The 27,704-nt window shown below is 32.3% G+C and overlaps 2 protein-coding genes across 5 annotated transcripts; one reads left to right on the forward strand and one right to left on the reverse strand.

Annotated features, from left to right (window-relative positions):
- Positions 1-7,839: 7,839 nt before the first annotated feature.
- bigmax (helix-loop-helix-leucine zipper transcription factor bigmax) lies at positions 7,840-14,091 on the reverse strand. 2 transcript variants are annotated; one of them, XM_028180582.2, is made up of 5 exons: positions 13,567-14,091; positions 13,358-13,434; positions 12,853-12,963; positions 11,466-11,663; positions 7,840-9,930 (listed from the first exon to the last, which is right to left on the reverse strand). In XM_028180582.2, exons 1-5 carry the CDS (start codon positions 13,640-13,642, stop codon positions 9,763-9,765), a joined length of 630 nt encoding a protein of 209 aa, XP_028036383.1. In that variant the 5' UTR covers positions 13,643-14,091; the 3' UTR covers positions 7,840-9,762. The 2 variants fall into 2 exon arrangements, with proteins under 2 accessions (XP_028036383.1, XP_028036384.1); XM_028180583.2 differs by having other exon boundaries at positions 7,840-9,924; positions 13,567-14,090.
- Positions 14,092-17,500: 3,409 nt separating this feature from the next.
- dmpd (F-box protein dampened) lies at positions 17,501-27,200 on the forward strand. 3 transcript variants are annotated; one of them, XM_028180568.2, is made up of 8 exons: positions 17,501-17,614; positions 17,920-18,229; positions 18,392-18,640; positions 18,890-19,085; positions 19,972-20,182; positions 20,635-20,833; positions 21,193-21,309; positions 21,390-27,200. In XM_028180568.2, the coding sequence occupies exons 2-8, from the start codon at positions 17,954-17,956 to the stop codon at positions 21,741-21,743; spliced, it is 1,602 nt and encodes a 533-aa protein (XP_028036369.2). In that variant the 5' UTR covers positions 17,501-17,614; positions 17,920-17,953; the 3' UTR covers positions 21,744-27,200. The 3 variants fall into 3 exon arrangements, with proteins under 3 accessions (XP_028036369.2, XP_028036370.2, XP_028036368.2); XM_028180569.2 differs by having other exon boundaries at positions 17,508-17,691; XM_028180567.2 differs by having other exon boundaries at positions 17,509-17,747.
- The last annotated feature ends 504 nt before the right edge of the window (positions 27,201-27,704 follow it).

Below are 27,704 nucleotides of genomic sequence, written 5' to 3' on the forward strand. Positions count from 1 at the left end.
GTCCAGAGAAGGTTTAAAAGGTAGATAAATATGAAAATACTCGGAATTAAATAAAAATAACAATTTTGTTTATCCTTTGATGTGTCCCCTGTCGGACGGATTCCTTTTGTTTGTTTTAAGTTTATTTTATACAAAAGCTTAGGTCTTTTATTTATCGATTGTGGCACTACGAAGTCTGCCGGGTCAGCTAGTTATTAATACTATTACAATTACATAACGATACCGACCACTCTGTCAAGATTGAAATGATTAAGCTAAAGAATAAGATTAAATTAACTTCAACCGCGTTTACGGGTATTAAATGTAGTAGTTCTATGTTCTACGAGTATAATACATATTATGAACATAGTTTTGTGTTTAATTTTGGTTTTTAATTTTTATTTGTTTATTTTTATTTAGTGTATATATAGCCTATTGATATAGATTAATAAATAAATAAATAATACGTATGTACGTATTTTTAATCGTTTGAATTAAATACCCTGGATCGGTCGTTATTAGTTACAGTTACCGAGTGTCTAAATATTCTGTATTACTAAATATTTCGTAGTGTTTATGTAATTGTAAATATTGTTCAACTGTAAATTCTGTTGGCAATTCTTGAACAAAGCTAATTTGAATACTAAAAAAACACGTTTCATAACCGAACTATAAATTTACATTATCCTATTTTTTTTACTTATATTTTTTCCACTTATTAAAAAGGATGTGCTACACAGTAGAAAAAAAGCGTTGTCATTATAAAAACTAATTACAAAAACGGGAAAAGTTATGCAGAGATCGCTCGCAAACTTCACGGAATTCTTTAGAGGAATATGAAAACGGAATTCTTGTGGCTTCCAATGGACGACATGGGGTTTCAGCAGAACCACGCTACCTGCCAAACCGCGTAGGAACAAATCGATTTATTGCAGTAACGAAATTCTGATGTCAACTAACCACCAAGATAATGTGATTGAACACCGTACCATTTCCTTATTTGCGGTTTAGTTAAATATCTGATTTACGTGAATCAACTAGTAAAATTTCCTAAAATCGACTTACATTAGCATAGTCGTTATCCTACGCTTGAAACTGAAGCGTTTAATTGGTTTGTAACAACAAAAAATCCGAAAAGTGTTAGGTACAATATGAGTTCACGGCGCGTCTTACAAATTGTTTTTTTTGGAAAATGTCGAAATCGGCTTTTGACAACGTTATTATAAAAAAAAGATGAAAGGCTGAAAAATATGGATCCTTTCAAGTATTTATTTTATTTATTTATTATAGAGCGCGTTGTTTTATATATAAGTATTTTGTTTAATGAAATTAAAGATAAGGTAGGTTTTAAATTTTCAAGGTAGTTAAATGCCTAGCATTGAGAAAAGGGAAAACCAACGTTTATTGCTGACTATCTACAATTTTATATTTCGATAAATTTAATAATAATGTTGGGTTTTTGAAAATAAACACGCAATGCTGTTAATTGTTGGACGCACTGACGTTGTAACTCTTGTAAGAAAATGATATACCTACATAATATGTACATATATATTTTTTGTAATGAGCTTCGTTCCGTTTTCACTTCGTCTGGACCTGTGTTTGTTTATTACTTCACATTGCTCACAATTTTAATTCTAAGCAGCCGCGGTGAAATCGAAGCTATTAACTAATTATAACAGAAATCTATCTCATAATCGTCTTAAGCGTATTAACCGTTTTAACGATAAAATGCACCTATGCTTATAGTATTATAAATAAGTCTATTGATTTTTAGGGCAGTGCTTAATTAACCTGCTTACTGATCCACGTATCATATTCAATCAGCCTTCCCGCTAGCAAAATTATTTGGTGACCCAAATCATGGATGGCACTGACCCTTCCATTTACCCACGTCCTATTTATGAGAGTGCCAATTTCGGTTAATAGATAGCACTCAAATTTCAGGCAGGTATTTACTTTGTTTCTTTCAATTTCTTTGGGATATTTTTGATAGTTATCGACATCATTATCGGTTGGTTGATCTTCATCGGTCCTTTATATTAACTAAACGATATAGAAGTTTAATAAAATAATTAAATGCGGGACAGTACAGAGTAAAGCAGAGTATGCTTTATAGCACCAATATAAATCAAAACAAGTGGAAAACATTAAAGACAAAAGTACAATGGGCGATCTTATCGCCAATGGAAATCTCTTCGAGACAACCATCTGATGGACGAAAATCATCTAAAAAAATCAATTAAGCGCTATGTACTTACTGATTGAAAAAAGAAAATAAATTATAAATCTATTGAAATATCAATAATTTGAACAATAATACTCGTAATTATATTCATCCCATAAAATTATTTAGGCCTTCGTAAAGGAATACAAGTTATGGAGCATAAAAATAGAGAGAGAATGTATACTTTTTTTGGTTTCTGAAGATCACATTGAATCGTGATTCAATAGTTCGTAGGTTATTGACACGGTACTTAATAGAAAACTCTGTACTAGATTATATTGACAAATAAATGTTGTTGTGATTATTAACAAAGGTTCCTCTTAAGCACTTCCTTTAAAACAATACATTTCATTTTATTTTTATACTTGTTGTTTTTGCTGCGGTACTGTAGCATCTTTCTCTAGTATAATCATATCTTTATCGGGATGAATACGAAGTCGTCTCGTGTATTCCACCAGATCTTTTATTACAAGTTGAACATTCTGACGCGCAAAGTTATTTTCGTGCGTGAAGAATTTAGACGAACTGATGAAGACTTGATTATTTTGTGCTTTTTAGTAAAACACCCATTACTATCAGCGTTATTGTTCAAGAACTGATTTCCGACACGTTTGCACAATTGCGGTAGTCTAAATCTAAAAATGAACAGTAGTAAAATCTTACAACCCGTTGAGAACATTTTATAGTAAAATCAGTTTTATTTTATTTTCAGTATTTTCACTTATTCATTATTTGAGAGACAGACATAAAAGACATTACCGAGGAGCAAAGAGAGACCTAAAGGAAAATATTAGGCGTCTTGAAAAAATAACTATTTTCTCTTACTTTCCAAACATTATGTTAGTGGGTACATTGTATGGATGATTTATGAATGCCTTTACACTGAAATATTGATAGTAAAGTAAACATACTCGATCGGCCTTTACTATGATGACGCAGAGCCTCGCTATGCCGGACGAAGATAGATCGACCGATAACCAACTCCGGGCTAACTCAAACAGAGGGATATTTAGGAAAAAGCATTGATTCTATTACTACATACCACACGCCTATTAGGCTTTTGAAGTTAAGTTTATTTGTCAGTCGGTTTACGTCTAGAGCATTAAAATAGCCCACGTTATATCCATTAACTAACGATCAAAATGTGATGTGAAGTCAAAAAGTTACCTGATATGTGCTCAATAGTGCTTAGTTAGAGTTATGAGTTATTCGTCATAAAATCAGGTCAACATATCATGTTTCAAACTTTCGGGGAAATTCCAATATTTAGACATCACATTCAGTCAAGTTAGACAGTAAATAGTACCGTACATATTTATAGCACTATATAAACACATGAGCGGTAGATACTATGATGAAAACAAGAAATTCACAATTTTCTAATGTTCAACTTGGAGTTTTCATTATCATAGCTCAAATATAGCACACAAGACTTTTTTTCTACTTTATTATTATACCTAATTTGAGTTTTTTAATGTAATTATTAAATAAAATATAAAAATATTAAATAAAATAAAATATAAAGTATAAAAATAAAAATTAATGTGTCTTCGGTTCTCGTATATAATTAAAACCACTTTCACGATTTTATCTCGCTTTTTTTATTGTCATTAATTAATTCCAACATTTCGAATACATTAGTTTCTTGGGCACGACTACCAATCGTCGAAATAATATTAATTATAATGATTCCAAAAAAACGTGACGTAAACGTAGTTTTAATTATAGGTTGAATATATTACAGTGTGTCAGAGGAGCTTTCCGGAAGCCTAAATGGTAACGACATGCTTTGTCAACATTAATTAAATAGAATAAGCAATGGTGGGTTTGATATTTCTGGTCGAAGAAATAATGGAGAGTTGATTTTTAAATGCGTTACAATACGTCAATATACAAGAAACGCTATGTACCTACTGTTAAATTTGTTTTATTATTTCATTCAAATTGGTTAATCTAGTGCTAATTAGACTTTAGACTTATTTAATGTATTACATTTACTCTTTTGTTCATTATTGAGATTTTGGTTTGTAAAGGTGGGTAAAAACTGTTTCTATATATTTATAAAATGTTAACTCTCTCTCTCTCTCGTTATTAACTACTACGTACGCATAATAAAAGAAAAGAAAATGGTACATAGCTGCTCTCGATGTTTATATATTAATAGATTTGCAATTCGTTTTTTTTGTGATGTCATCGTATTAGAAGACACCAGCACTACCAACGGTCTCCGTTCTTGTTTACTTATTCACATATAATTTTGAAAAAATCGAAATAATACGGCTCATATTAATATAGTTTTCAACAAAATTAAATTGAAAATATCGACATTTATCTTAGAAAATGGTAGACTAAAGACGTCTGTTGTCGTTTCGAACGTTCACGCCGTCTGGGATTATGACGATCAAACGGAATTGACCTCGTTTCTTTTACTATTGTGATCATAAAACGTCGTGAAAGTGACGAATCCTCTAGAACGCTTTATGTACCGAAGCGAGGCTATGAATTACTATGGTTTTACTATACGTCTGAACTTTAGTGCTGCGGCTTGTCTGTGTCCACTTGTAACTACTTCCCGTTAGATATAATACTACTAGCCATCGATGGCAATATCAAGGTGATCGATTTTAAAATCAGATTAAAAATTTAAACCCATTCCGGACGTTTTGCTGGTAGCATTAGTAGGCAACCTATTAGTGTGTACAAGATTAATTGATACCAATGTCGTATGTTCAACAGAAAAATAACCGAGATTTCAAAGTAAGTGCGTCTTTGAATTTTGATTCGAAGTTACCTGCCCACCCACTCTAGTGTGGTACTTGTAGAAAAATATGTTTTTTCCTTAGATGGGAGGACGAGCTCACAGTGTAGATGATGCGAAAGTGGTCACCAGATCCCATAGACATCAACAACCTATCCGTACCAGCTCACAAGACGGAGAATTTTTACGGGTTAGATTTTTACCACGCGATGTTATTCCTTAATTATGGAAATCATTTGTGAACATGTGTTAAGTAGGTACGAAGTTTATTGGTAAATCAGAAAAAATTGTACCTGCCTGCGGAATTCGAACACCGGTACAATCGCATCGTTCAATACGAATAAACCGGGAGTCCTATCGGTTAGGGCACGGCGACTTTATGTGATATTTTCATTCATTTGATAATGCAAGTTTTGTAGTATCATATTACTACGAAGAGAAGGTTTCTTCTGCTTGTAATTCATTAAATAAAGTTTGCCGTGGACGAACTCTGCTCGGTAGGAGATTCATTCAATGTGATGTCGGAAGGTAATGGAGCTATCCATAGTGAATCGCAGATACTTGACTTTCTGGCCCAGGATATTGGTCAGAGCGGGTGATCGGGCTGGTGATATTTTTGCGTCTGTAGATTTGTAGCTATTGCTATGATATTACCAGTATTATTAATACCAATAACAAAGCAAAATAGAAAATGTAATTAATACATGGCATGAATCTAAGCCTGAAGGTGTCAGTGTTTACACTCGTATTTGAATATCGGACGAGCAATAGTAGTTTTAAATATTCGTTTTGGAAAATAGCTTGCCTGTTGCGTATACATACATATATAAAATATTTATTTCAACATAGTAAAAGTGACTTCTATTGTATTTTTTTATAATTGTGATACCAGTCACTTATTTCGGAATCATTTTCGAACAAAACCAGTTTGACAGTTATCTATATATTAATATGTGAAGCAAAAACTTTGTATCCCTTTTTACGAAAATTGCGCGGACGGAGGAGTATGAAATTTTCCACACTTATAGAGAATATAGAGAAGAAGTGCACAATGCTAATATTTTTTAAAATAATGCATAAAAGATATATTAAATCAATAAAGAAAACATTACACACACTACATACCATGTATTTGACGCACACACGCATGCATACTATTTATTGTCAAACTTTTGTTCTTGGCGTCTGTTGTCAAATTGAGAATAGATTAAATATTGTTAGTCTTTATTAATATTTTTTATAGTGTAGTCTTGGCGAAATTTGTGATTATAGAAGTATAAAATACAATCATATTAGTGTACAAACTTACAATTTCAATTAATTATAGTCGTATTTCGACTACTGCGGGACCTCTAGTGTATGTTAACATTAACAGTCTTAGTTTAATTACGACACGAACTTTTTTTTTTGATTCAATGTTTACTAATTAATAGAAGGATTATATTGATGATATTACTTGGACATTTATTTTATTGATTTATCAATCGGCGAAACTTTAATTAGTCTTATGAAACCTTCTTGTTTTCAGATGAGAATTTAATCTACGAAAATGGGTCGCAACTCTGGCGGAGTCGACGCGAATGGCGAACTCCGGATTCTGCTGGTAGTGACGGTCGTGGTGGGGTTACTCCTCATGTTTTCATTGCTCATGTGTTACGCGTGCGTATTGAAGCGACTGTGCTGTGGCACGCCCAGGGAACGTGCTAAGAATGTTGCTTGTGGCAGAAGAACCGAAAGCTATCCTATGGGTGACGTCACTCTACTCTCCCAGCCAACAGAAAGTGAAAGAGTCTAGATCGAAAAAAAAACATAAGTCCGGATCAGTGTGCTTGGTGCGAGTTTCTTAACGTTCTCGATAGCGTAAATTACAGTGTTCTCAACCACTGTTCCGCGGCACTTTTGTGTGCCGCGATATTTCAAAAGTGTGCCGCCAAATTTTGCCAATATATAATGATGTTAATATTATTAAATTATATCAAATATTTTTTTTTTAATTATTAGCTTGTAATTAATCCCTTTTTAAACGTTTAAATATTATTAAAGCATATATTAGTTTATTTCGTATATTTAATGGTTTTTTATAAACGTTTTATGCAGTATTTTAGAAAGTAAATAGTTTAAATCTTTTTCTTTGTGTGCCGCCAAATTTTAAAATCGTTAAATATGTGCCGCAACAAATAAAAGGTTGAGAATCACTGGCGTAAAAGATAGCTCATATTTGTATGGAATGGGAACGTTTGCGTACGTTTGCCGTTAGGGGCGCTGTTCCAATTGCACACATATTGGCTTAACTTTTACGCTGTCGAGAACTTTAAGAAACTCGCACTAAGCACACAGGTTATGAAACCTTAAACTAAACATCAGATTGAAGTTTGCAATACCCATGTATTTAGACCTTTGACTCTGCCCTCTGTATCCCCCTTCATTGTGTTTAGATTTAGTCTTAAGGTTGTGAGAGTATCTTTTATCGCAACTGGCTGCCACCGCGTTAAAGTCACAACTGGAACTGCATCATTAGGGAGATTTCAAGTTAGATTATCGTAATGCTACGAACCTTAAAGAACTGCTCTATTAAACGCTGATTTATGCGTTTGGCAAATCTAATCAAAACTATATGAAGGACACTGTATGCGTTAACATTATTTTAATAGTGTATTTAAATTTTGTAATGGAAAACGTTGAACTTTTTTTTTTGTATTTGGCAAATCTAGTCACAACTGTATGATGAATACTGTTTACGTTTATATTATATGAACAGTATTTTTAAATTTTATAATAAGCATTTGTATACTTTAAATAATTAAAAATGTATATATCAACTGAAATATTTAATACCCCAAAAGCACATAATTGTAAAATAAAAAAATTAAAACAATTATATATGAAACAAGTTTAATATATTCAATAACATTGTTAATTTAAATATATGTTACAAGGCACTCAAATTACATAAGATTTTGGATTGTTTCTTCGGTCCATTTTACAGTATGACAAAATTGTGTAAACTTTGTTTACATTGTAGAGTAAGTATATCGAAACATTTATTTCGATTTTTGCATGCCGTAGACATGATAAATATCAAAACTACTTTAAGGTTTAATCTCGCGAATTTTTGTTGAAATTATAATAATATTATTTCTGTGAACACGCTAACTGTTAAGTATTTGAAACATTGGAAATAATATAATGATTATAAAAAAGCGACATTAAACTGCAAAAGTAGTTTTAATTATATCAAAACATAATTCTCAAGCTTTATGAAATTGTCATTCTTTTTTTCAATGTGTTTTTGATAGCTACTTTTATTGTGATTTATGGCATGCTCTCATTCGTTTTACGATACAATATAGACAACTTTCAAAACATCACGAGTGTTTCAATTTTAATTTAACAGCCTGTATGATGCGCGTTGTGCGAGGGGTGTTCAATAAATTGTGAAAATGCGATACATTCTCCTATAACAAAAAAAAACAAACAATATTCTTTTTTTTTTTTTTTTTAATAGAAGTCATCGATTTGTGTCGTTTCGGAACGTATTCTTAAAAATGGATAAATTGAAGTTCGCGCGGTAATAAAATATTGCTGTTTGAAAAATTTTACTACGGAGCTGGCATATCAAGATTTGAGAGCAACATGCTACAGTTCATGCTCCTACGGAGGAGCATGAACTGTAGCATGTTGTTCAACGGTTGCGCTTTGGTGTCAACTCAGCAAAGTTCAAGTGAGGAAGAACTTCCATTAACGACGTCCCCCGCATGGGACGCCCTACATCGGTAGTGACTGAAGAAATGATATAAAAAGTTGATAAAATTGTCTTGCGGGATCGTCATATTACTGTTGTTTTATAGCAGAATATAAAAGTATGGAAAAAGTCTTAGCGCGCTGGATGACCAGAAAGCTTTCTGACGCGCAGAAACAAACGAGACTGAGTATTTCACAAAGCTGTTTGGCTTTGTTGCAACAAGAACTTTACTGATTTTTGGCTCCATTCATACTATATACGAAACATGGCTTCACCATTATTATCCGGAAACGAAAAAAAAAACAATCCACGACTGGGAAGAGACCAAAGCGATTCCATCAACAGGTAAGATCTTGGATTTTTTTCTGAAACACCCAAGTGGTGGTAATGATCGAATACCTTAATCATGGAGCCACTATTACGGCGACTTTGTACGCAGAACAAATGACAAAGTTGCGTGAGGAAATACGCAAGCAACCGCGTGGCAAACGCTAAAATTGCTTTGTTTCACCAAAATAACACCCCGCGCATAAGTCCAGAGTTGCGATGGCTGCCATACAAGAAGCTGCCTTTGAATTGTTGGAACATCCTCCATGTTCACCGGACCTAGCTCCTAATGATTTCTACGTATTTCCGCGGTTAAAGGAACATCTCAGGGGTCATAAATTTAAAGATGATGACGCAATAGTCGCCGCGGTAGACGGTTTCCTAAGGGTTCAAGAAGTTTGTTTTTGAAATGGAAATTTTAGTTTTAGAAAAAAGGTATACAAAGTGTATCTAAAAACTATACCTGTGTATCTAAAAGGTGACTACGTCGAAATATAATATTATGAAGTTAAATAAGAGATAATTGCGTCATACTCTAATCACTTTTTACTGAACACTCCTAGTATTGTGCTACTAAAATAAATTTGATAACTCAAGAATAATCGCGGTAATGCAGAAACAAAATAATAAGTAGAATAAAACGTTAATTGGCAAAATTATTATTCTAGTATATTTTTTTTTTGAGGTTACTCAAACTGCTGTGAAATATTTTGAAAAGATATTTGTTATTTAAAGTGTGTAGTTCTGATCTCTCAGCACACCGTGTACCATAGTCCTCAAGGATTGTGGTTTGCAATATTCTTCCAGCCAATTGAAGACACCCGCTGAGAACTCAGCGAAGTCGTTTGTCGGTACAGATTCAAATGATTCAAACAGCTTGTCCATTATACCCTGAAACTAAATTTTAATAAAGTTTGTGTTGTTCAAATATTAGTGGCTTTATTTTTTATCGAAGAGGACAAACATATAAGGATTACCTATAGCATTAAAGGCACTTCTACCAGTTTGATTTCTTATATCCTTCGTGAATCATGTATAGCAAAAATATTTTTTTTTATTATCGCTAAGGCACCTGGACGAGCTCACGACCCACCCGGTGTTAGGTGGTTACCGGAGCCCATAAACATCTACAACGTAAATGCCGCCACCTACCTAAAGATATAAGTTCTAAGGTCTCAATGTAGTTACAACGGCTCCCCACCCTTGAAACCGAAACGCATTACTGCTTCACGGCAGAAATAGGCATAGGCGCCTACCCATGCGGACTCACAAGAGGTCCTACCACCAGTATTTCATATTAGATCAATTGTATTCTGATAATTTAGATATATATAGATTTTTAAATACATATTACAATACTATCATATTGTTTTATCTGTAATACCTAATTGTGTTTTGTGAAAAGTATAATGCTCAGAATAGCAAATTCTGATGAGATTAATATTGATTATATTATTTTCGTTAACTAACAACGCTTTAATGTTTGATTGAATCAAATTAATTCACAAATGATGTCATTTGGATGTTGAAACTATGCCAAGGGGCAAGAGGGCATGAAACTCCGGAAATTATATGATAGTTAAAACCTATGATTTGTGTTCACTTGAAATGAATTTAGTGTGTACTTAAGTGTACAATGTACTATTACAGGAAGCTTTTTTCACAGGTACCTAAGTAACAAGGTAGGTAAATAGAGCAAAATTCACCTAAATGCTTGTTTAAATGATACACTAGACATATTCCGCAGTTTCACACATATTTAATTTAGATTATGGGCCTCAACGTTCTAAATAAGCCGGTTATCTAATACAGAAAATTATATTGTAATCACAGTGGTGACTCTTAAGATAAAGTTATAGCAATAAGCAAGTTTTATCAAAGCAAACTCAAATGAAATATGGAAATTATCCTTTCTTCTTCAAAGCCATAATAATAACCTTAAAAATATTGTAATAGGTACCTAAACTTTAAATAGGGTCTGTATGAGTAAATAAATGCATCTATAACTATTTTTATTTTGTAACTTATATTATAATTATATATAATATATTGTCTATAGTATCAATAATTAAATTAATTAGATTGTACTCATCTACCCTCTCATGTAAAGCTTTCCTTCTTTGAAAACGGTTAGCTGGTCGATAACTCAATTGTTGAGTTAAGCTCCCCATTTTTTTTTTATATCTTATCGCAATTACTGTATTATATTAACTGTGTGTACAAATAAAGAATAAATAATAATAATAATAATAGAAAAATCCATTCTGAAGAGAACTAGCATAAAATACGTTTTTAGTAATAGTCTGCTTCACAAAAAGAATATCTATAACAAATATAAAGTCTATTGGACAGGTAGATTCAGAGATCTCATCGTCTCATTAAATGACTTATAGTCTCACGGGTTTTCTTAAAAAAGTTATATACATACATACCACTTGAAATTTGTCTTGGTCCGTCAGCCTTTGCTCATTCAGACCAGGTACGGAATGTTGAGCTTTAACAATTTGTTCATAATTTGCTTGCATTATACGAAGAGCGACAACATCTTTACGCAATGCATTGCGCTCTTCTTCCTGCCTACGACGCTGTTGTAACAAATACTGGATGTAGTCAATTGATTTCTGAAGGACCTGCAAGTAGTTAGGTTAACTTATTAAGAAGTGTGACCTTTAGTTTCCAGAGATAAAATTATAGACAGGATAGTAATAGTTACATGTAATAATCAAAAGATTCAAATATTAACAAAAATATAGTTTGTATGTTTACTTGAACAATGCTGATATTTTATAATTTCATTTATCTGATTGACGAAGGATGATTGTCATAGTACTATCAACATAATATGACAAATAGGAATTTTTTACACACACAGTTCAATGGTGTTGCCCATGTTCACTAGTTCACTGAGTAATACATCAATGGTGCATCTTTGCATTTAGTTTAAACTTTTTTTATTTATTTATTAAATATTTCAAAATTTGTTTGACTGTAATATTTTTTACATTATACATTACATTACATTACATTACATTACATATGTTTACATTTAACAAGCTATCTATTTTATTTACTTTGTCTGTTTATTAATTTAAGTGATTACAGCAGTTTTTGTACAAGCATTTAGGTAAACATCAGTCTCAATTGATTATCCAGCCCAAATAAATAAAATAACTAAAAACAGAACAAATTAAAGTGAACAAGCACTTTTAAGCTTTATTGATTAAAGGATATTATGGACCATATGGTGCTATGAAGAATCTGGAGCTTGAGTCATAAGGTTTAAGTCTCAATTGTTTTGTATAACAGCTTTTCTACCTTTCAAACTGGCTAGACGGCTTTTTTATAGAAAAACAGCAGGAACACCAGTTAATGCCAGTTGGTGTTTGTACTACGCTGGTCTAGTAGGTACTCAGAGAAAATATACAGCAAATAGGCAAATATCACACAACCAGAGTTTGAAGAATAGTTTAAAAAACTTGTATACCAATATTATCCTTTCTAAAAATTTACTTCAATTATAACCTTTAAGCTCTATGTTTAAGGTTAAGACACAATTATTAATGAAGTTAGAATGCTGCCACCCATTGTGAGATAGAAGTTTCTAATTATTTTTTAAGATAATCTGGGATAGCTATGATCACATTATATAATAATAAATATTTGCGCAGCAGTCCTCAACTATAATAAATATCATTATTTGTGATAACACAGCCCTAACATATCTGAATGATAAAGTCTACAAGGTTGTTCAAATTTCATAAAATTGATAACCTCTTATTTACACATTTAACAATTAATTTGATAAGAAACTTAACATACTGCAGCTTTGCTTGGTTTGTAGCCAGACGCATCACTCTGCTGACAAGTAGGCACAAGGTCTTGGAGTGAATCATAGCCCTTCTTAATTGCATCTCTTCTTTTCTGCTCTGCCTGAAAAATGTAAAAGTTAGATAAAGACTATTATAAAACCAGTATTTTAAATTAGAAATAAAACTATCAGTTCTTGTTCTTTGAGTGCCCAAAATGCACTCACAGGAAGAAGTTCTCCTGATACCTAATAGTTAATAACAATTATGTATTAACATAGAGAGAATATGAAAATAGCCCAAAGAAAATATTTAGGAAAGTCTACTGAGTATATTAAGCCAATTCTTTTTTTTTGTTTAGTGATAGTGTTTACTTTCACATTCAACAAGTGTACATTGCTACAAAAACTATCATTTCCATTTAGTAAAAGATTAATAATCTGTATTATAAATTCATTAGTCCATTCAATTTTTGTTAAATCATCTCTTAATAGCAGTGATTAGGTGATATTACTAACCTGTGTGTGAGCTTCCCTTCTTCTCTCTTTGAAACTGAGTGCAGATGCCTTGTTGTCACCACTGTCATCTTCATCCTCTATACAAAATAATAACATTCACAGTAGGTACAAATATTTTCATCCATTTGTTATCAATGAGTGCGAAACGAAAATACAAATATGTCGCTTAAACAAAAATATGTAAAACAAGTTTTAGAAAAAGTCATTACCTGTGTTTTGATTTGAGGAGGACGGCGTTTGATGTATGTTTTGAATAGATCCGCTACTGCCACAACGAGGATACATATTGGGATATTAATTGTTATAATCAAACTTTAATAAAATAAAACATTACATTAATGCGATCTTTCACTTTTCGGAGTTCATGGTGCCTTGTTCCATTATTTCTATGTAGGGTATGAAGAATACATTGATAACATTATAAATATAAGATAGTCTTGGACAAGTACTTCATGACCCGAATTAAATCACTTTTGAACCATATGGTTACGTAACATTTACGTAACGTAATACTAAAATCAAATTTCAAATTACTGATAACTAAAATAACAGTATTATTTCCGACTTTTGGTACAATTACGTACATAAGTTACGTAGTAGGGATGTAAACCGGTTCGAAGAAAACCGGAGAAAAACCGGTTTTTACACATACCGACAAACACCGGTTTTTATATAAGAATACCGATTTTTAGTTACTACATACACAGTTGATACCAGTGCTACCAGATCAAATATACAAGCTACCTAAAAAAACCATGTTTCAGACTCAAATTACCGTGCATTACATTTACAAAACAGTACATTACATTGTACAAAACTACAGTGCAATAACCGCAATATGGTTGGTAGACTTGTAGCGTACGAAATGAGGACCTTAACCCAAATATCCACATATCTGCATCCAACACTCAGAAATGGCTTTCGCCAACCAGAGCATATGTTGTCTGCAAAAGAGATGGTGCGTCGTGAACTGGGGAATCTTCTTAAAGAATTTTCAACTCTCGCTTTATCATCGGAAGAGCCAGAAGAAACGTCAAACAATTTTAAAAAGCCTGGTATTCTGGATCTTTTGCATTCGCGAAAACGGGATATTCCGAACGCCACGGCGGCCGCAGTGAATATAGTGCGAATGTATATTGAGACTGAAGCCGCCACAGGCAACCACACCGAAATTGCTGGCACTTTTTGGATGAGCAATACTCATTTAAGGCCTTTAAACAAAATATCATTTAAAATTTAAATATTTATCAGTCCCAGCAAGTTCTGTACCTTCCGAACGTATGTTTTCGACGTCGGGGTACGTGCTAACATCCAGAATTTTGATTTAATACAATAGTATTATTTCATAGTATTATTCTGATTTAATACAATAGTATTAAATCAAAAATAAAAAGCTTTTTATTATTGGATAATATAAATATGATCATTAAAAGCCTATATTAAATATGCTCACCCAATTGATTGTATGAAGAAAACTCTTCGTTTGCACATTAATTTGTTTTATTTAGTGATTATTTAGCCATTATGGAAAAAACCTAAAAATACCTTAATAAACCGGTTTTTTGAGAAAAATACCGGTAATAAACCGGAGTCAGAAATTGTAATCGGTTTACATCGCTATTACGTAGATAGGTACGAGAATTACGTTTAAAATATTTTTTTTAAGGGATTTTATGACCTGGTAACTTCTTAGTTATTTAGGTCATGTCTTACTTTACTTTATGTTCTTATTTTTATGAAAAATGATAATATGGAGTGAAATGAAATGAAGATGATTAATTTGAGACGTTAATCAACTGGGATGAAATGAAATAAAATGAGATGAGATGATATGGGTTGAAATATAATCTCAGTAAAATGGTGGTCATTTACTGAAATTTTTTCAGTGGACATTTTGGAGGATCCCGAGAAGTTGCGTCCGGCGGCTTTGTTTCGTTTTCTCACATTTGTGCACTTTCATAGATATTAAACAGTTAATAAACCACCGTTATTACACATTTAAATCTTAAGAAACACTAAATAGACAAAATGAATCAAATCACACATCTTCACTCCTCGCATTCCCGCCAAAAAGTCAACGTTTATAATATTTATGTCACAGCACAGATGACTGTCAACGTCAACATTTTCTTTTTTCAATATGGCAATCGACTGCTCATGATGCCAGTTCTGCAAGCAACAGAAAATACACGTTTAATAAATAGAATTTAAGTAATTTTAATTTAATCAAGCTTATAAAATCTTCAGAAGTATGCATAAATTAATGTTGTAGTAGTGCTAGTTATATTTATTTTATAAAGGGTGTCCTAGAAAGGGCTTAAAAAGCCAAAAGTTCTAGGCAGTGTTCTATTGGAATAACTCAAAAAAGTAGCATGTGATATCAGTTTATTAAATAAAAACACACTGACGACATACAGAGTCCTTACGAGTTAAATTTCGTCTTACATGTTTTTTATTGAATTAGTAGAATCTAACTCCCATCGAAGTTAATGGCGTGCTTAGCGTGCGTGTTGATTAATGGGCACTAATTCTTGTTTCAAACAGGATAGGAGGCCCGGGATTTGTCCTTCATATGTCAAAGCTGTTTATTCACATAATAATATCAAAGAATGAGTTCCGCTGCGATAACAATATAACATCAGATGAGCCGAATGTATATCAAATAACGTACAAGAGTAAAATAAGTTTAATATAAAGGAAAAATTTAGTAATATTCACCATATGTATGAAAGCCGTGGTGTTGTATTTTTAAAATGTTGCAAATTGTTGCATTTTTAAAGGAATCTACATTTATTTATATATGAATTCACTTTTCGGCTGTTTAATATTAGAAAATTTGCTAATCTTCTAAAATTTATTAATGCGAATATGTAATGAATTGGAATTAAGCAAGTTGAGCTAAAATGAAATATTATAATAATATAAATATAAAGGGTGGAAATTTATTTATTTTATATATATATATATATTAGATAATTGTATTTGTATTTATGTTTAAATTATTTTATTTGGAAGACAAACAGTGAACTTAAACCATATAAAATCTAACCTTACAACTAAACAGCATTTAAATGTCTCCGTATTTAAATAACTACAAACGATTGTGGCATCGCAACGCCTACAACAAACTACAACAATTTGAAAAAAGAAACCCCAGAAAAACGTAGTAAATAGGAAATAATTTATTTATATATTTGAATTCAACCATCGACTGACTAATGTTCTCCTAATATTATTTATAGCGACCCGCCCTCGCTTCGCTTCGGAAACATTAAAACACACATGAAACAAAAAAAAAAAAAAAATTTTTTTAAAAGAGTAGCCTATGTTCATCAGGGACAATGTCAGCTTCTAATGGAAAAAGAATTTTTCAAATCGGTCCAGTAGTTTCGGAGCCTATTCGAAACAAACAAACAAACAAATCTTTCCTCTTTATAATATTATTAGTATATATAGATATAATATTAGTATAGATTAGTATAGATTAATTATTATTATTATTATTTATGTTATGTTTATAAATGCAGATTTCTAATGTGATGTAAGTTTTTTCTTTGTTTATTTAATTTTTCTTTGGTTTTAAACGTGATATAATAGTAGCCTTTTAATGGCTTAGCATCCGCGAAAGTGCATAAATGTGGGAAAATGAATCAAAGTCGCTGGAGTAAAAGTCCACGAACCTCTCAGAAAATTTTCATTATGTTACTAGGACTTTCATCTCTTCTGATTCCAGTGGATAATAGTAACAATGGAAGATTTTTATAAACACAACGAACTTTTATAAACACGGGCAGCAAATCTGTTTTGGATATTTTCGAATGTGTCAAAACACTGTAATCTTTTGTGTTAGCCCACTATTACAATTCTATGTACATAGGCAATAATATCAACCTGTGCGTTGCACCCGCCTGGCTTCCTTTTTACTTCATGCAAAATAATATGGCGTATCTTCTATTACTCTCACAGTAATTTCTCATTTACACACACAGTAATGTAGAACTTTTTTTTATACGTTGCATTTTCGGATCTTCCCTAAAATTCATAGAAATGTTAGTAAATTTTCGCCTTTTACAAGGAGCGAAGATTGACTAAAAGGTTAGGTAGCCGATGGCCGTAGGTAAATAAGAACAAAAAACAAGGGCAAAAAAAACAATTTCGTGAAAGCGTAGCTCCGTTGAAAGTACTGCATCCCATTGTAAAATTAGTTTAGAGAAAAACTATTTAATTATTCCTCAAAAAATGTATAGGAATTGTTGAGTGGGTGAATTTTGCTATTCTTTACATAGTTATTCACACCATGTGTTTAAATAAAAACAATATTTTCAAGTGATTAGGTACTGATCTAGTCATCCATGGCCACCATTTTAGAATTTACTCGGTGGTGTTCAAAGTAATTTATTTTTGTTGTGTGAAACACATTCATTGATGTATATATTTTTTGACTGAATTTGTCTTTATATTGTTGAATTTTAAATTAAAAAATAAACAGGAATAATGCTAAATTAAATAATTTGTCTATTATCGAAATATCACACCGGAGGTTTAACTAATGGAAAGCTTAGTTTTCAGACACTCTTAAAGTCAAAACTGGGGAAAATGGTATCGACGAGGCAAATGAGTAGCGTTGGGGGTGGTAACGGAAGCAGTGATGGTGCAGGCCCATCACACGCGGAATCTGTGTCCGTGTCCCGGGTGACACGACATTCTAGCGCCTTGATGCCGGGAGGCTCATCGCCGCACTCTAGCACTGCTAAGTGCACCGTTGTAGTGCCTGCAAAGACTTATAATACCAATTTAATGGATTTGCCCATTGAAGTTATCGAGAAAATATTTTGTTATTTGGGATTTAAATCTGTTTCTCATCTTAGAATGGTTAGTATTTCCAACTTATTGGTTAGAGTATGAAATTTGTTTAAATGTATGAAAAAGCTTTAACAAAAAACAAAGGATTTTAGTTGAATCATATAAGTAGTTTCATAAATTTAAGAAAAACTGTAGACTTATTGAGATTAAAAGTGCAATAATTTCTTGCAGGTCAACCGACAATTCAACACAATATGTAGTGGAATATTAAATTCAACATTTCAACGCTTACAAAATCAAATGTTGCATAGATTTCATTCAATCAAAGCTAAAATGCCTCGAAGAGAATCAGCCCGTAGAAGCCATCCTTTGGCTTGCGAATCTGACATTATTGAAACTTTGCATATGAGATTAAGTTTGTTACAAATGACTTTTGGTAAACATATAGAGAGGAAACATTGTTGTTTTTTTCCAGGAGAGGTAAGAAAAGTTACTTCTTAAATCTTAAAGTAGCAAGGTTACGATTAATAGCCATCATTTAAAATTTTCAAATGATAATTGTATTCATTTACAAAGCTTCTTAGCGAATTTGACACAATAAGAATAATTCTTATTAGTGTTTGTACTTACTTTTGAATGAATTATATTTAAGTTGAATTTTCAAGTTATAGAGGGCTTTAAAAAGAACTTTACAACATTCATGATCTGATTTGTATATTTTGTCTTTAGATATTAGATGAAGTATACAGTATTTTGTCTTATCTTAAAATAACAACTAAACTGGCAAGGCCATACAAAGTAACCGATGAGCTCTTTGATTTGACAACAATGGCTATGGAGTACTTTAAAGAACATATAGAACCAAATTTACCAGAGATTACATATTTTGGAACAGACTTTTTTGACATCACCACAGCATTTTCACGTAAGTATTTAACTATTTTTAAATCTTATACTTATCTTCATATTCTGTTCTAAACAGAAGATCATTGATGTTTGATTAGGACTTGAAAAACTATTTGACCTTTCATAGGCATCCCAAATTAATTACTTTAGTATAAATAATCATAATAGTGACTAAAGCTATTGTTTTTTGTAATTAGTGTTATAATGTTTAAATGGTTTTCCTGGTCATTAAGTACAGAAATAGACATGTTAATTACATAGTGGTACAATTGTATAAGTAAATGGATTGATCTTGCAAATTTTATTAACACAGATTTTTTCATCAAAAGCTTGATACTTAAGGATACCTTGTTGCATGTGTTGGACCAAAAATATATTATTTTTGCCATGCCTTGATATTTACAATAACTTCCAATGATCTACTAGGTTGATATTGGACCTTTATTAAGGTCCAATAATAATGTAAGCTGAGTCCAGGGTACATACACCTTTCATATTATAATTAGTACCCAAGAATGGGACTGTGCTATGGTATAAATCAGAACCTGAATATGTGGTTTAGATGTGTTTGTTATCAAAATTGGAATACTGCTATTTGTATTTTGAACATGATTCCATCTATGGATGAACTCATCAATGAAGGAATGGTGTATAAAAGGGCCATAATTCAAAAAATATATCAATGATTATGTGAATGTACTGATAGGATAGTTACCATCTTGTGCAATTCTGATGCAGTGCTGTCATGACTTCCAATCTGGATGGTGCAACCACCATTATACAACTAAATTAGATCTTCATCTTTTGTCAAGTCTGCATGAATGCAAGCTATGGCTTTTCGCACAACTCATTTGTATTATATTTGTGATAACTAGACTCAAACAGGAGAATTTTTTAAATTTTAGCTGGTGAAAGTAGCAAGTCATACATTTGTCTAGACTCACCACCTGCTGGTTTTGATTCTTCTACATCACAACAACCAAATAATTCAAATGATTGTCGAGCTTCATCACTGACCATGTACATGGAAGAGAGTTTGCCTCCATCACCACCCCCACCCCAAAGTAATATGGTACTTAGGAAACGAATACATCGCATTAAACAAGGAATGAAGAAGTGAGTTATTTTAATTTTTTTAATCAAACAAGTAATTGCAACTAAGAATTATGGGAATATCAACTTTTTTTTGATAGTTCGAAATCCTAGATGGTTTTATTTTTAGATTTAGAGTTGGATAATTTCAGTACTGGTCATCACAAAGTTAAAGTAAAAAATAATAAATCACAAACTTCTCTTCAATACGTATTCTACTGAAGCAGCTTTCCAGAACTCAAGGAAAGATTGCTGCTTTTTACCTTTCCGAGTTGAGGGTATGAGACAACACCAAGCCATAGCACACTACTATGAAAATAGTTGAAGACATGTACAATCCTGCAGAAGTTTCTGCAAATTTGAAACACCATATTTATAAACATAATATAATCTAGGAACTTTCATTCTTCAATATGGAATTTTAACTAAACACATGACAATAAGATGTCATGTTACTCTTGACTGGTATTTTTTAGATATAATGATCAACTCTCGGCTTTACGGAGTGATTTACGTAGCTGTAAGCGCAAAACAGCACTTCAACAAAAGCAAATTGCTGAACAGCAAAAACAGATAGCTGAACAGCAAAAACAAACATTAGAGTATGCCAACCGTCTTGATGACTATGATAAGAAAAATGAGGAAACCAGTCGTAAATTTCAAACTCTATTACAGGTATGAAAAGTAGAATTTAAAAAATTTATATCATTGCCAATAAAAATGTGAAATCTAACAAAAAAATAATCTAAAATTTACATGCTTTTACTATTTTTATTGTCTTCCTAATATTAATAGTTAATAATAATTCACAATCGGGAATACGCTTCCGTTAGTGACCACATTGTACTTGACCACGAAAATGATAAACGATAATTAAAAATGCGAGATTAAACTGTAAAAGTAAGCCTATAATTTTCAAAAGCTTCCTGAACATAAACTAATTACTAATTTACACCCTGTTTAATTTCCTAATAACGATTTAAAAAATTTACTATTCGAATTATCACATCATAATCACATTATCTTTCATACAGGAATTGAATAAATGTAAAACAGAACTACAGTATTGGCGATCTCGATCACCGGCTGTGCCTCCATTGTGTGCGGAATGCGGGGCCTCATTGCGTCTTTCACCATCATCATTTGCGCAGGTCAGTCTTTCCCATTATTACAATAGATGTATTTTTGTAATTGATTGTAAGACTATCATGGTATGTGTTGTGTGACGCAGTGGGCGGCCGGAAGCAGTGGTGAAGATGCGGCCGAAGTAGCCGTAGAGGCGGTGGCTGTGGCGACCGGTCCCGAAGTCGTAGTGGAACTCAAGGCGGAGTCGAAGTCGAAATCAGAGCCGAAAGTCGAGAAAAAGCCAGAACCAAAATCTGAGACCAAGGCGAAAGCGGATACGAAATTGGAGACTAAGACGAAGTCTGATAACAAACAGGAAACCAAAAATAAAGTAGAAACAAAAGCGGAATCTGGAGGCGAAGGTTGCGCGTCCACCCCGCCCAGCCGTCGCCGCGCCTCCGCCGACGCCTCTCCGCCCGACCGCAAGAAGCGCAGGCTCACCCGTCCGCGCAAGCTCTGAGACGCAACGCCAAGGTGAGTAAGACATCGCAACTGATACGATTGCCGGCCTTTTAGTTTACTTGACACTTCAAGACATTTTTATGCTTCTTTATCTCCCATCTTGGAGACACGAAGACGTCCAAAATTTTATTTAATTACGAAAACCATATGTTCACAAGCGAATCTCTAGATTTCTATGTGGCTGTTAAAAAGATGCATATAGTTATTTTGCGCTAGTACCTTTAACCACAAATGTCTAACATTTCGATTCTGATGTTTGCACGCCTAGAATAACGGGACTGACTAGTTGATTCTATGTTATTGGGAGCGGGGACTTCCATCAAACTCGCTTTTGACGCGGGCCAAGTAGTAATGGTTTTTGTGATTTATTGAAATTAATGTACGTACGACAATCCGCATCCACTATATCTTAGTAGAGTTCGTATGGGTGTTACAAATGGGCAATAAAAAAGTGAAATAGTTCTATAATAATTGGTAGTTTAAGTTAAAGATTGGTTTCTTCCAAAATATGTGAAACACTTTGCTCATCTGATAACAAATACTTCAAATGAAGCTATGATATGCAGTTTACTGCATTATTAAAAATAATTATTTTGAGAGAAATTTAGTATCTCTTTATTTGTAGAATTTGTTTCAGGTTCCATTTTTGTTAGCTTAATGTTATTTTCATAGTTTAATTAAAAATATTGTTTATAAATAACATAATAGATCAACCGCAAAACACCACTTTCATGTACAAATTTAACACAATGTCAAACAATATCATTATTATCTTCATTTTACATTTAATTTTAGAATTGCAACCTAAAATAAGTCATTCTAAATGTAAAGTTTATTTTAAAAATGTATAAATTTGTCTTAAGGAAATATTATTTGAAAAAGGTACTGGTAGTGAACTATTTACAGATGACTGTGTTCAATTGTACAATTACGCTGCATATTTTATTTATATTCAATTTTAAATTTGACAAGTAATGCTTAATTGAAACTTTGTATTGCACAACATATTTTAAAGTTTTTCAAACGAGAATGAATTAGGTTCATAAAAATGAAACTGAACTTTAGAATTACAAATCACCTTAACCTGATTTGAACTAACAACACTAAACTCTAATTAAATGTATTTAGAATTGTAGTTATGAAATAAACAACGGTTTCAATGTTTATTTAAATACATGTTGTAATACTAAAGTAGTTGATCATAAGGGCAGATTTTAGCAAGTATTGCTCCGGGCAGTATTCATATACCAAATGACTAGATTCTTGTGGCCGATTGTTTCAAATGTACACATTTAGCTCTGACAATAAATCACACTGTTATTCTTTGAAGTGAAAAAGAAAGTTCATTTATTTTCAATGTTGTTTTCTAATTTAATTAATGGCTGTAAAAATGTAGTGTTTTATACTAATAGAAAATATCAGTGCAATTTAAATATAGGTTAAGCTATTATAGTTAACTATTTAAATAGGTCATAATAACATTAAATTTTAATAGTCCAATTTTTTTTCTCATAACACACTTAAAATATTCAATACTTTTTACGATCTCATAACCTTTTTAAAATATTTTATAAACATCTAGAACAGTGAAAATACATTAACCTTTCAAGTTACAGAAGTAAAAAATACTTTTTACAGACTTCAAAGACACATTTCAATTATGCTAATATTATTAATTTTAATATTCTTATACCACAAATAATTCAACCTGCAATTAGTAATGCTGTGGTATAATTACATCTAGTACCTATAGTTTTAGTTAGTTAAGTTTTACAGCTCTACTTATATAACTTTAACACATTTTAGGTTATATTTTGTGAATAGAGGTGAAGGTTGATACATTGTGTTTATTTGTAAATAATAATAAATCACATGTGTAATGTACAAATAAATATATTTATTGTTGTAAAATTTTAAACCATGTACAAGAAATGCTTTGTGACATGGTGTACGATTAGAATACAGTAGTTGCCTCGTAAAGCTATTTTCCGTACGTTTTGGTTTTAATGAATGTGCTCAATGGGCTTCACACAGTTCTTGCATCATGTCACCAGACAAACTAAAAACATATCAACCAAATTCAAATATTCTTAATGATAATTGTTTATCATTAAATTGTGCTTTACCATACCATACAGCATCTCGAATACGCACAAATTATAATATACATTTGTGTAATAAAATATATAAAAGGTCTTTTTGTGCTCCCGATAACCATATTATGGGTCATCAATATACCTTTAACAGTGATTACGTTGCAATTTTAATTATATGAAATCACAAATTATTCCATTGGTACTTTTGATGTATTTTCGATTTAATTAAAAGTTCGTCTAATTTTCCGAAAAATCTGTTCATGGAAGTTTACCTTTTGAAAATAAACAATAATATCATGTGCGATAATTCACGCGCATGGCGGTTGTTTTAGGTGCAAGACAAGACAAATGCTTCACCTATTTGGACAATAAACTTTTGTAAGTTACCATGTTTTTTCTTCAGTACCTGCCATAAAAGCGAGCGTGCATCGGAAATGCTGTTGTTTTGTTTTATCACTAATCGAAGACATTGCAAAGCGAGACTGGTACATGTTGGCATAGTGGCAATATGAAGATGTTCAACTTCTATGCCATCTATTATTCTTGTATATAATTTATAATGTACATACTATGTATGCTATGTGTAGAATTGTAGATTGTTTCGGATTCTTAGGATCATAAGACGAATTATAGAATACAGAAAGTACACACATTATTTTTATTATGTTGTTTTGTGTCAGATTCTTGCAGTACCGAACAAAACAGGTAGCATTTCAAAGTACCTTTTGTTTATTGATGCTCGCTGTGGTGGGCATTACTCCCATTTCTCTATATTAAAAAAATGCGGTCCAATTGATTACATACGTTTAAGCAACAGTAGGAAGTCTATGATTTTATTGCAAACGGTTAATTTGAATGTTGTATCGACGCAAAAGCTGTTTTCTTTTCATAAAATTGAATGTTTTATTTCTGAAACTAAAAATCGCAGTTTCCTCATTTATCACATGAATGTGCAATCAACAATAAATATTTGAGAACCTTGCGTTAAGAATATGCATGGTAGTATTTTGTTACAATTTACTATGAATTATAAAATTTAGCTAATTTATTTTCGGTACATATTATTATTATGTACATAATAATACATTTAGGTTAAGTAGTTCACTCGAAATCATTTTCCGATAGGGATGGCCACTGTGTTTGTTCTGTGCAACATAATGTAGTGACTGCTCATATTATTATCTTATTTCCGACTATGTGTATGAAATTATTATGAAATTTACTTTATCATAAAATGTCAGGTTAGGTTTGAAAGGTTCACTTGGTATTGTGTAGTTCTTAGGTTGTGCAAAATTTGTTTAATTAAATTAAATGTACACCATTATTTTATTATTACCGACAGTAAAAAAAATCATGTAGTAGTCAGTTGCAGAAACAACGCGTCAACGTTTAAAAAATCGATATAGCAAAATTAACCTACACAAATGGTTTGTCATTTGTCTAACATTAACATTGATTAATTTTCAATGACTACGTTCATCCGTAAACTACTTGGATAATAAATCGCACGTTCGTAAATATTTCTAATTTTACGCAATACTATTGAATATTAATCTAAATGACATTGCCCTTTAAACGATATCCGGTAATGAAAAACTAGTGGTGTACAACAATGTAAATGCATAAGATAATACATCTGAATAATAGAATAACATAATTATCGTTTAAGGTAAATAAAATCAACGATATAAGATTAGAGCTTATTTGATTCGATAAAAAAAAAGTGCCTAAATTACTGTCGTAGTTAATGATGCCAGGTGTCACTGAGATTGTTGATTTGGTAATGCTTTGAACATTTACTGAGAGTCGAAGGGTTATGACTTAGAACTCGTGTTAGCTCAATCGAAATTGGTGCAAAATTCGATATTAACTACAGGTCCAGACTGTACATCCTGTTCTGTAAACAGACTGGTACATTACCTGCGGTATTACGCCGTGCGAGAGGGTAGTATTGATCAGAATCCCAAAATTTTAGCATGTTTGTTGCGATTAGAATTGTTTCTGGGCGCATATTATAATGTCCGAATCTGTCTAGAATTTTTCTCCCGTTTCTCGAATCCGTATATAGAAGTCTAGAGCGAAATATATGCCAAGAGTGTCTCCGGAAACACGTAGGAAACTTGCGAAAAGACACGGATATGAGAATAAATAAAACCGAGAAGTAAACAGACCACTTTTTAAGCTCATTCATAATACTTCATTGCTGAAGGTCGTGTCCTTGAAAGCCCTTCGTGGCTCTTTGTACCCTCAGCTTCAATTTGCTTCGGTTTTCGGCTTCTCTCAGGGCGTTCGTAACTGAGAGTCCAGTGAGCGCAGTTATCTGATCCGACCAACGGTTTGGTGGCCGGCCGCCGGGTCTTTTCCCTTCTACCTTGCCCACCACAATCAATCTTTCAAGGTTGTCTGGTGGCTAAAGTGGGAATAAAATTCTACTGTAAGGTAAATGGAAGACATTCATTTACTAAACGAAACATCAACAACTTTTGTTTTATTAAATTCTACATCTTGAAAATGTAACGCGTATGTAGCCGATAGCTTAAAGATAAGCTCAAACGGTATTTAACTTTTAAACTAGTATCAAACGGTGCCACGCAAAAACCTTAAGTTTAAAGTTTTGGAAATCATCAAAACCGACGGCTGTTGTCGTTTCAAAGAGTGTTCCCAATACCCTTTGGCATTTTTGAAAAAAAAAAACGTTGTTCGTTAACTTTAGAAAAACTTGATGTGTGACATTATCACTTTCATAATATATCGTGCAGCAACACACGTTGTCATTCGTCACCCCTTGTACGACGTCGCTGCTTCAGGAGCGGCTGACTGTAGGCATTTAAAATAATAAATAAAACAAACCTAAATGTGTGTAGAGTGAATTCAAGGACAAAATTCTATGTAATAAGTATGCCTTCGATATACACAAAACACGAATTCTAAGTCTTACTTCCAACTTGTTAACTTTAAAATTTTTGTTTAAGCTGCATGGCTGCTTGTGTGACATGGAAAATAATTTTAAAGTTACATTAAATTTGATTGTCAGACTAAATCCCGAAAACTCTCCAATATCAATATTATAACTGTCAATAGTGCAATACTTAAAATTGGTCCACGGTAGGATTTGGCGACTTAATTTTTTTTTTTTTTTAATAAATGGGGTTGTAAATTAATATAAAACGATTTTCTTTAAGTGGAATAATTACCCATACGTGTTGCAGTAAGAAGATTTGTGGGACTTTTATGTTGTGCTCTGGCGGATGTGTACAACCAGCAAGACTGTCAATTGCTGTAGATATCCCCTTTATATTATAAATAGTATGATATAGTATTTTTAATAGACAGAAATACAATAAATGTGTGAAGTCCAATTGCGTTTTATTTTTTATATGTTCAACAGTTGACTCGCACACATGATCATTACTGTGTTGTACCATGTTGGAATGGTACCGTGCACTCGAAAAATACAACATTAACTACATGAATATCACTAACGGGTAAGGCCAATACTATTGTTTTACATTGTTACGATAATACAGTCGTAATAATGGAATAGAATAGTCGTCCGTAGCTTTATGAGAGCCCGCACGCTTAGGTACCGTGATTAATAGAATATCAGTGATTGTTAGATTTTTTTCTGTTGGTATTTCTATTCGCGCAATTTTCAGGAGTATTAAACACCTGCACCTTTCGCAGGTCGACATAAATATGGAACAGAATATCGCTATATCAAAATTATGCTTCGTGCTATATAAAAACCGGATTTTGCGATATAACAGTTACCTTATTTAAAAAAAATAGATTTTCCTATCGTGTCATATTGTAGAATTAACATAGCAAATAACATGAATATAGAACACGAAAGTAACTTTCCA

This window comes from Bombyx mandarina, chromosome 09 (genome assembly GCF_030267445.1).
Source record: "Bombyx mandarina strain Sakado chromosome 09, ASM3026744v2".
Lineage (NCBI taxonomy): Eukaryota > Metazoa > Arthropoda > Insecta > Lepidoptera > Bombycidae > Bombyx > Bombyx mandarina.

Coding starts and splice junctions, on each gene's coding strand:
- dmpd (XM_028180567.2), top strand. CDS start 17,710: ATGGCCACCATTTTAGAATTTACTCGGTGGTGTTCAAA. Junction 17,748..17,919: donor TTTACTCGGTGGTGTTCAAA/GTAATTTATTTT, acceptor TGGAAAGCTTAG/TTTTCAGACACTCTTAAAGT. Junction 21,310..21,389: donor CACCATCATCATTTGCGCAG/GTCAGTCTTTCC, acceptor TGTGTGACGCAG/TGGGCGGCCGGAAGCAGTGG.
- bigmax (XM_028180582.2), bottom strand. CDS start 13,642: ATGTATCCTCGTTGTGGCAGTAGCGGATCTATTCAAAACATACATCAA. Junction 13,435..13,566: donor CTCCTCAAATCAAAACACAG/GTAATGACTTTT, acceptor TATTTTGTATAG/AGGATGAAGATGACAGTGGT. Junction 9,931..11,465: donor ACCAAGACAAATTTCAAGTG/GTATGTATGTAT, acceptor ATTAAAATTTAG/TTTCAGGGTATAATGGACAA.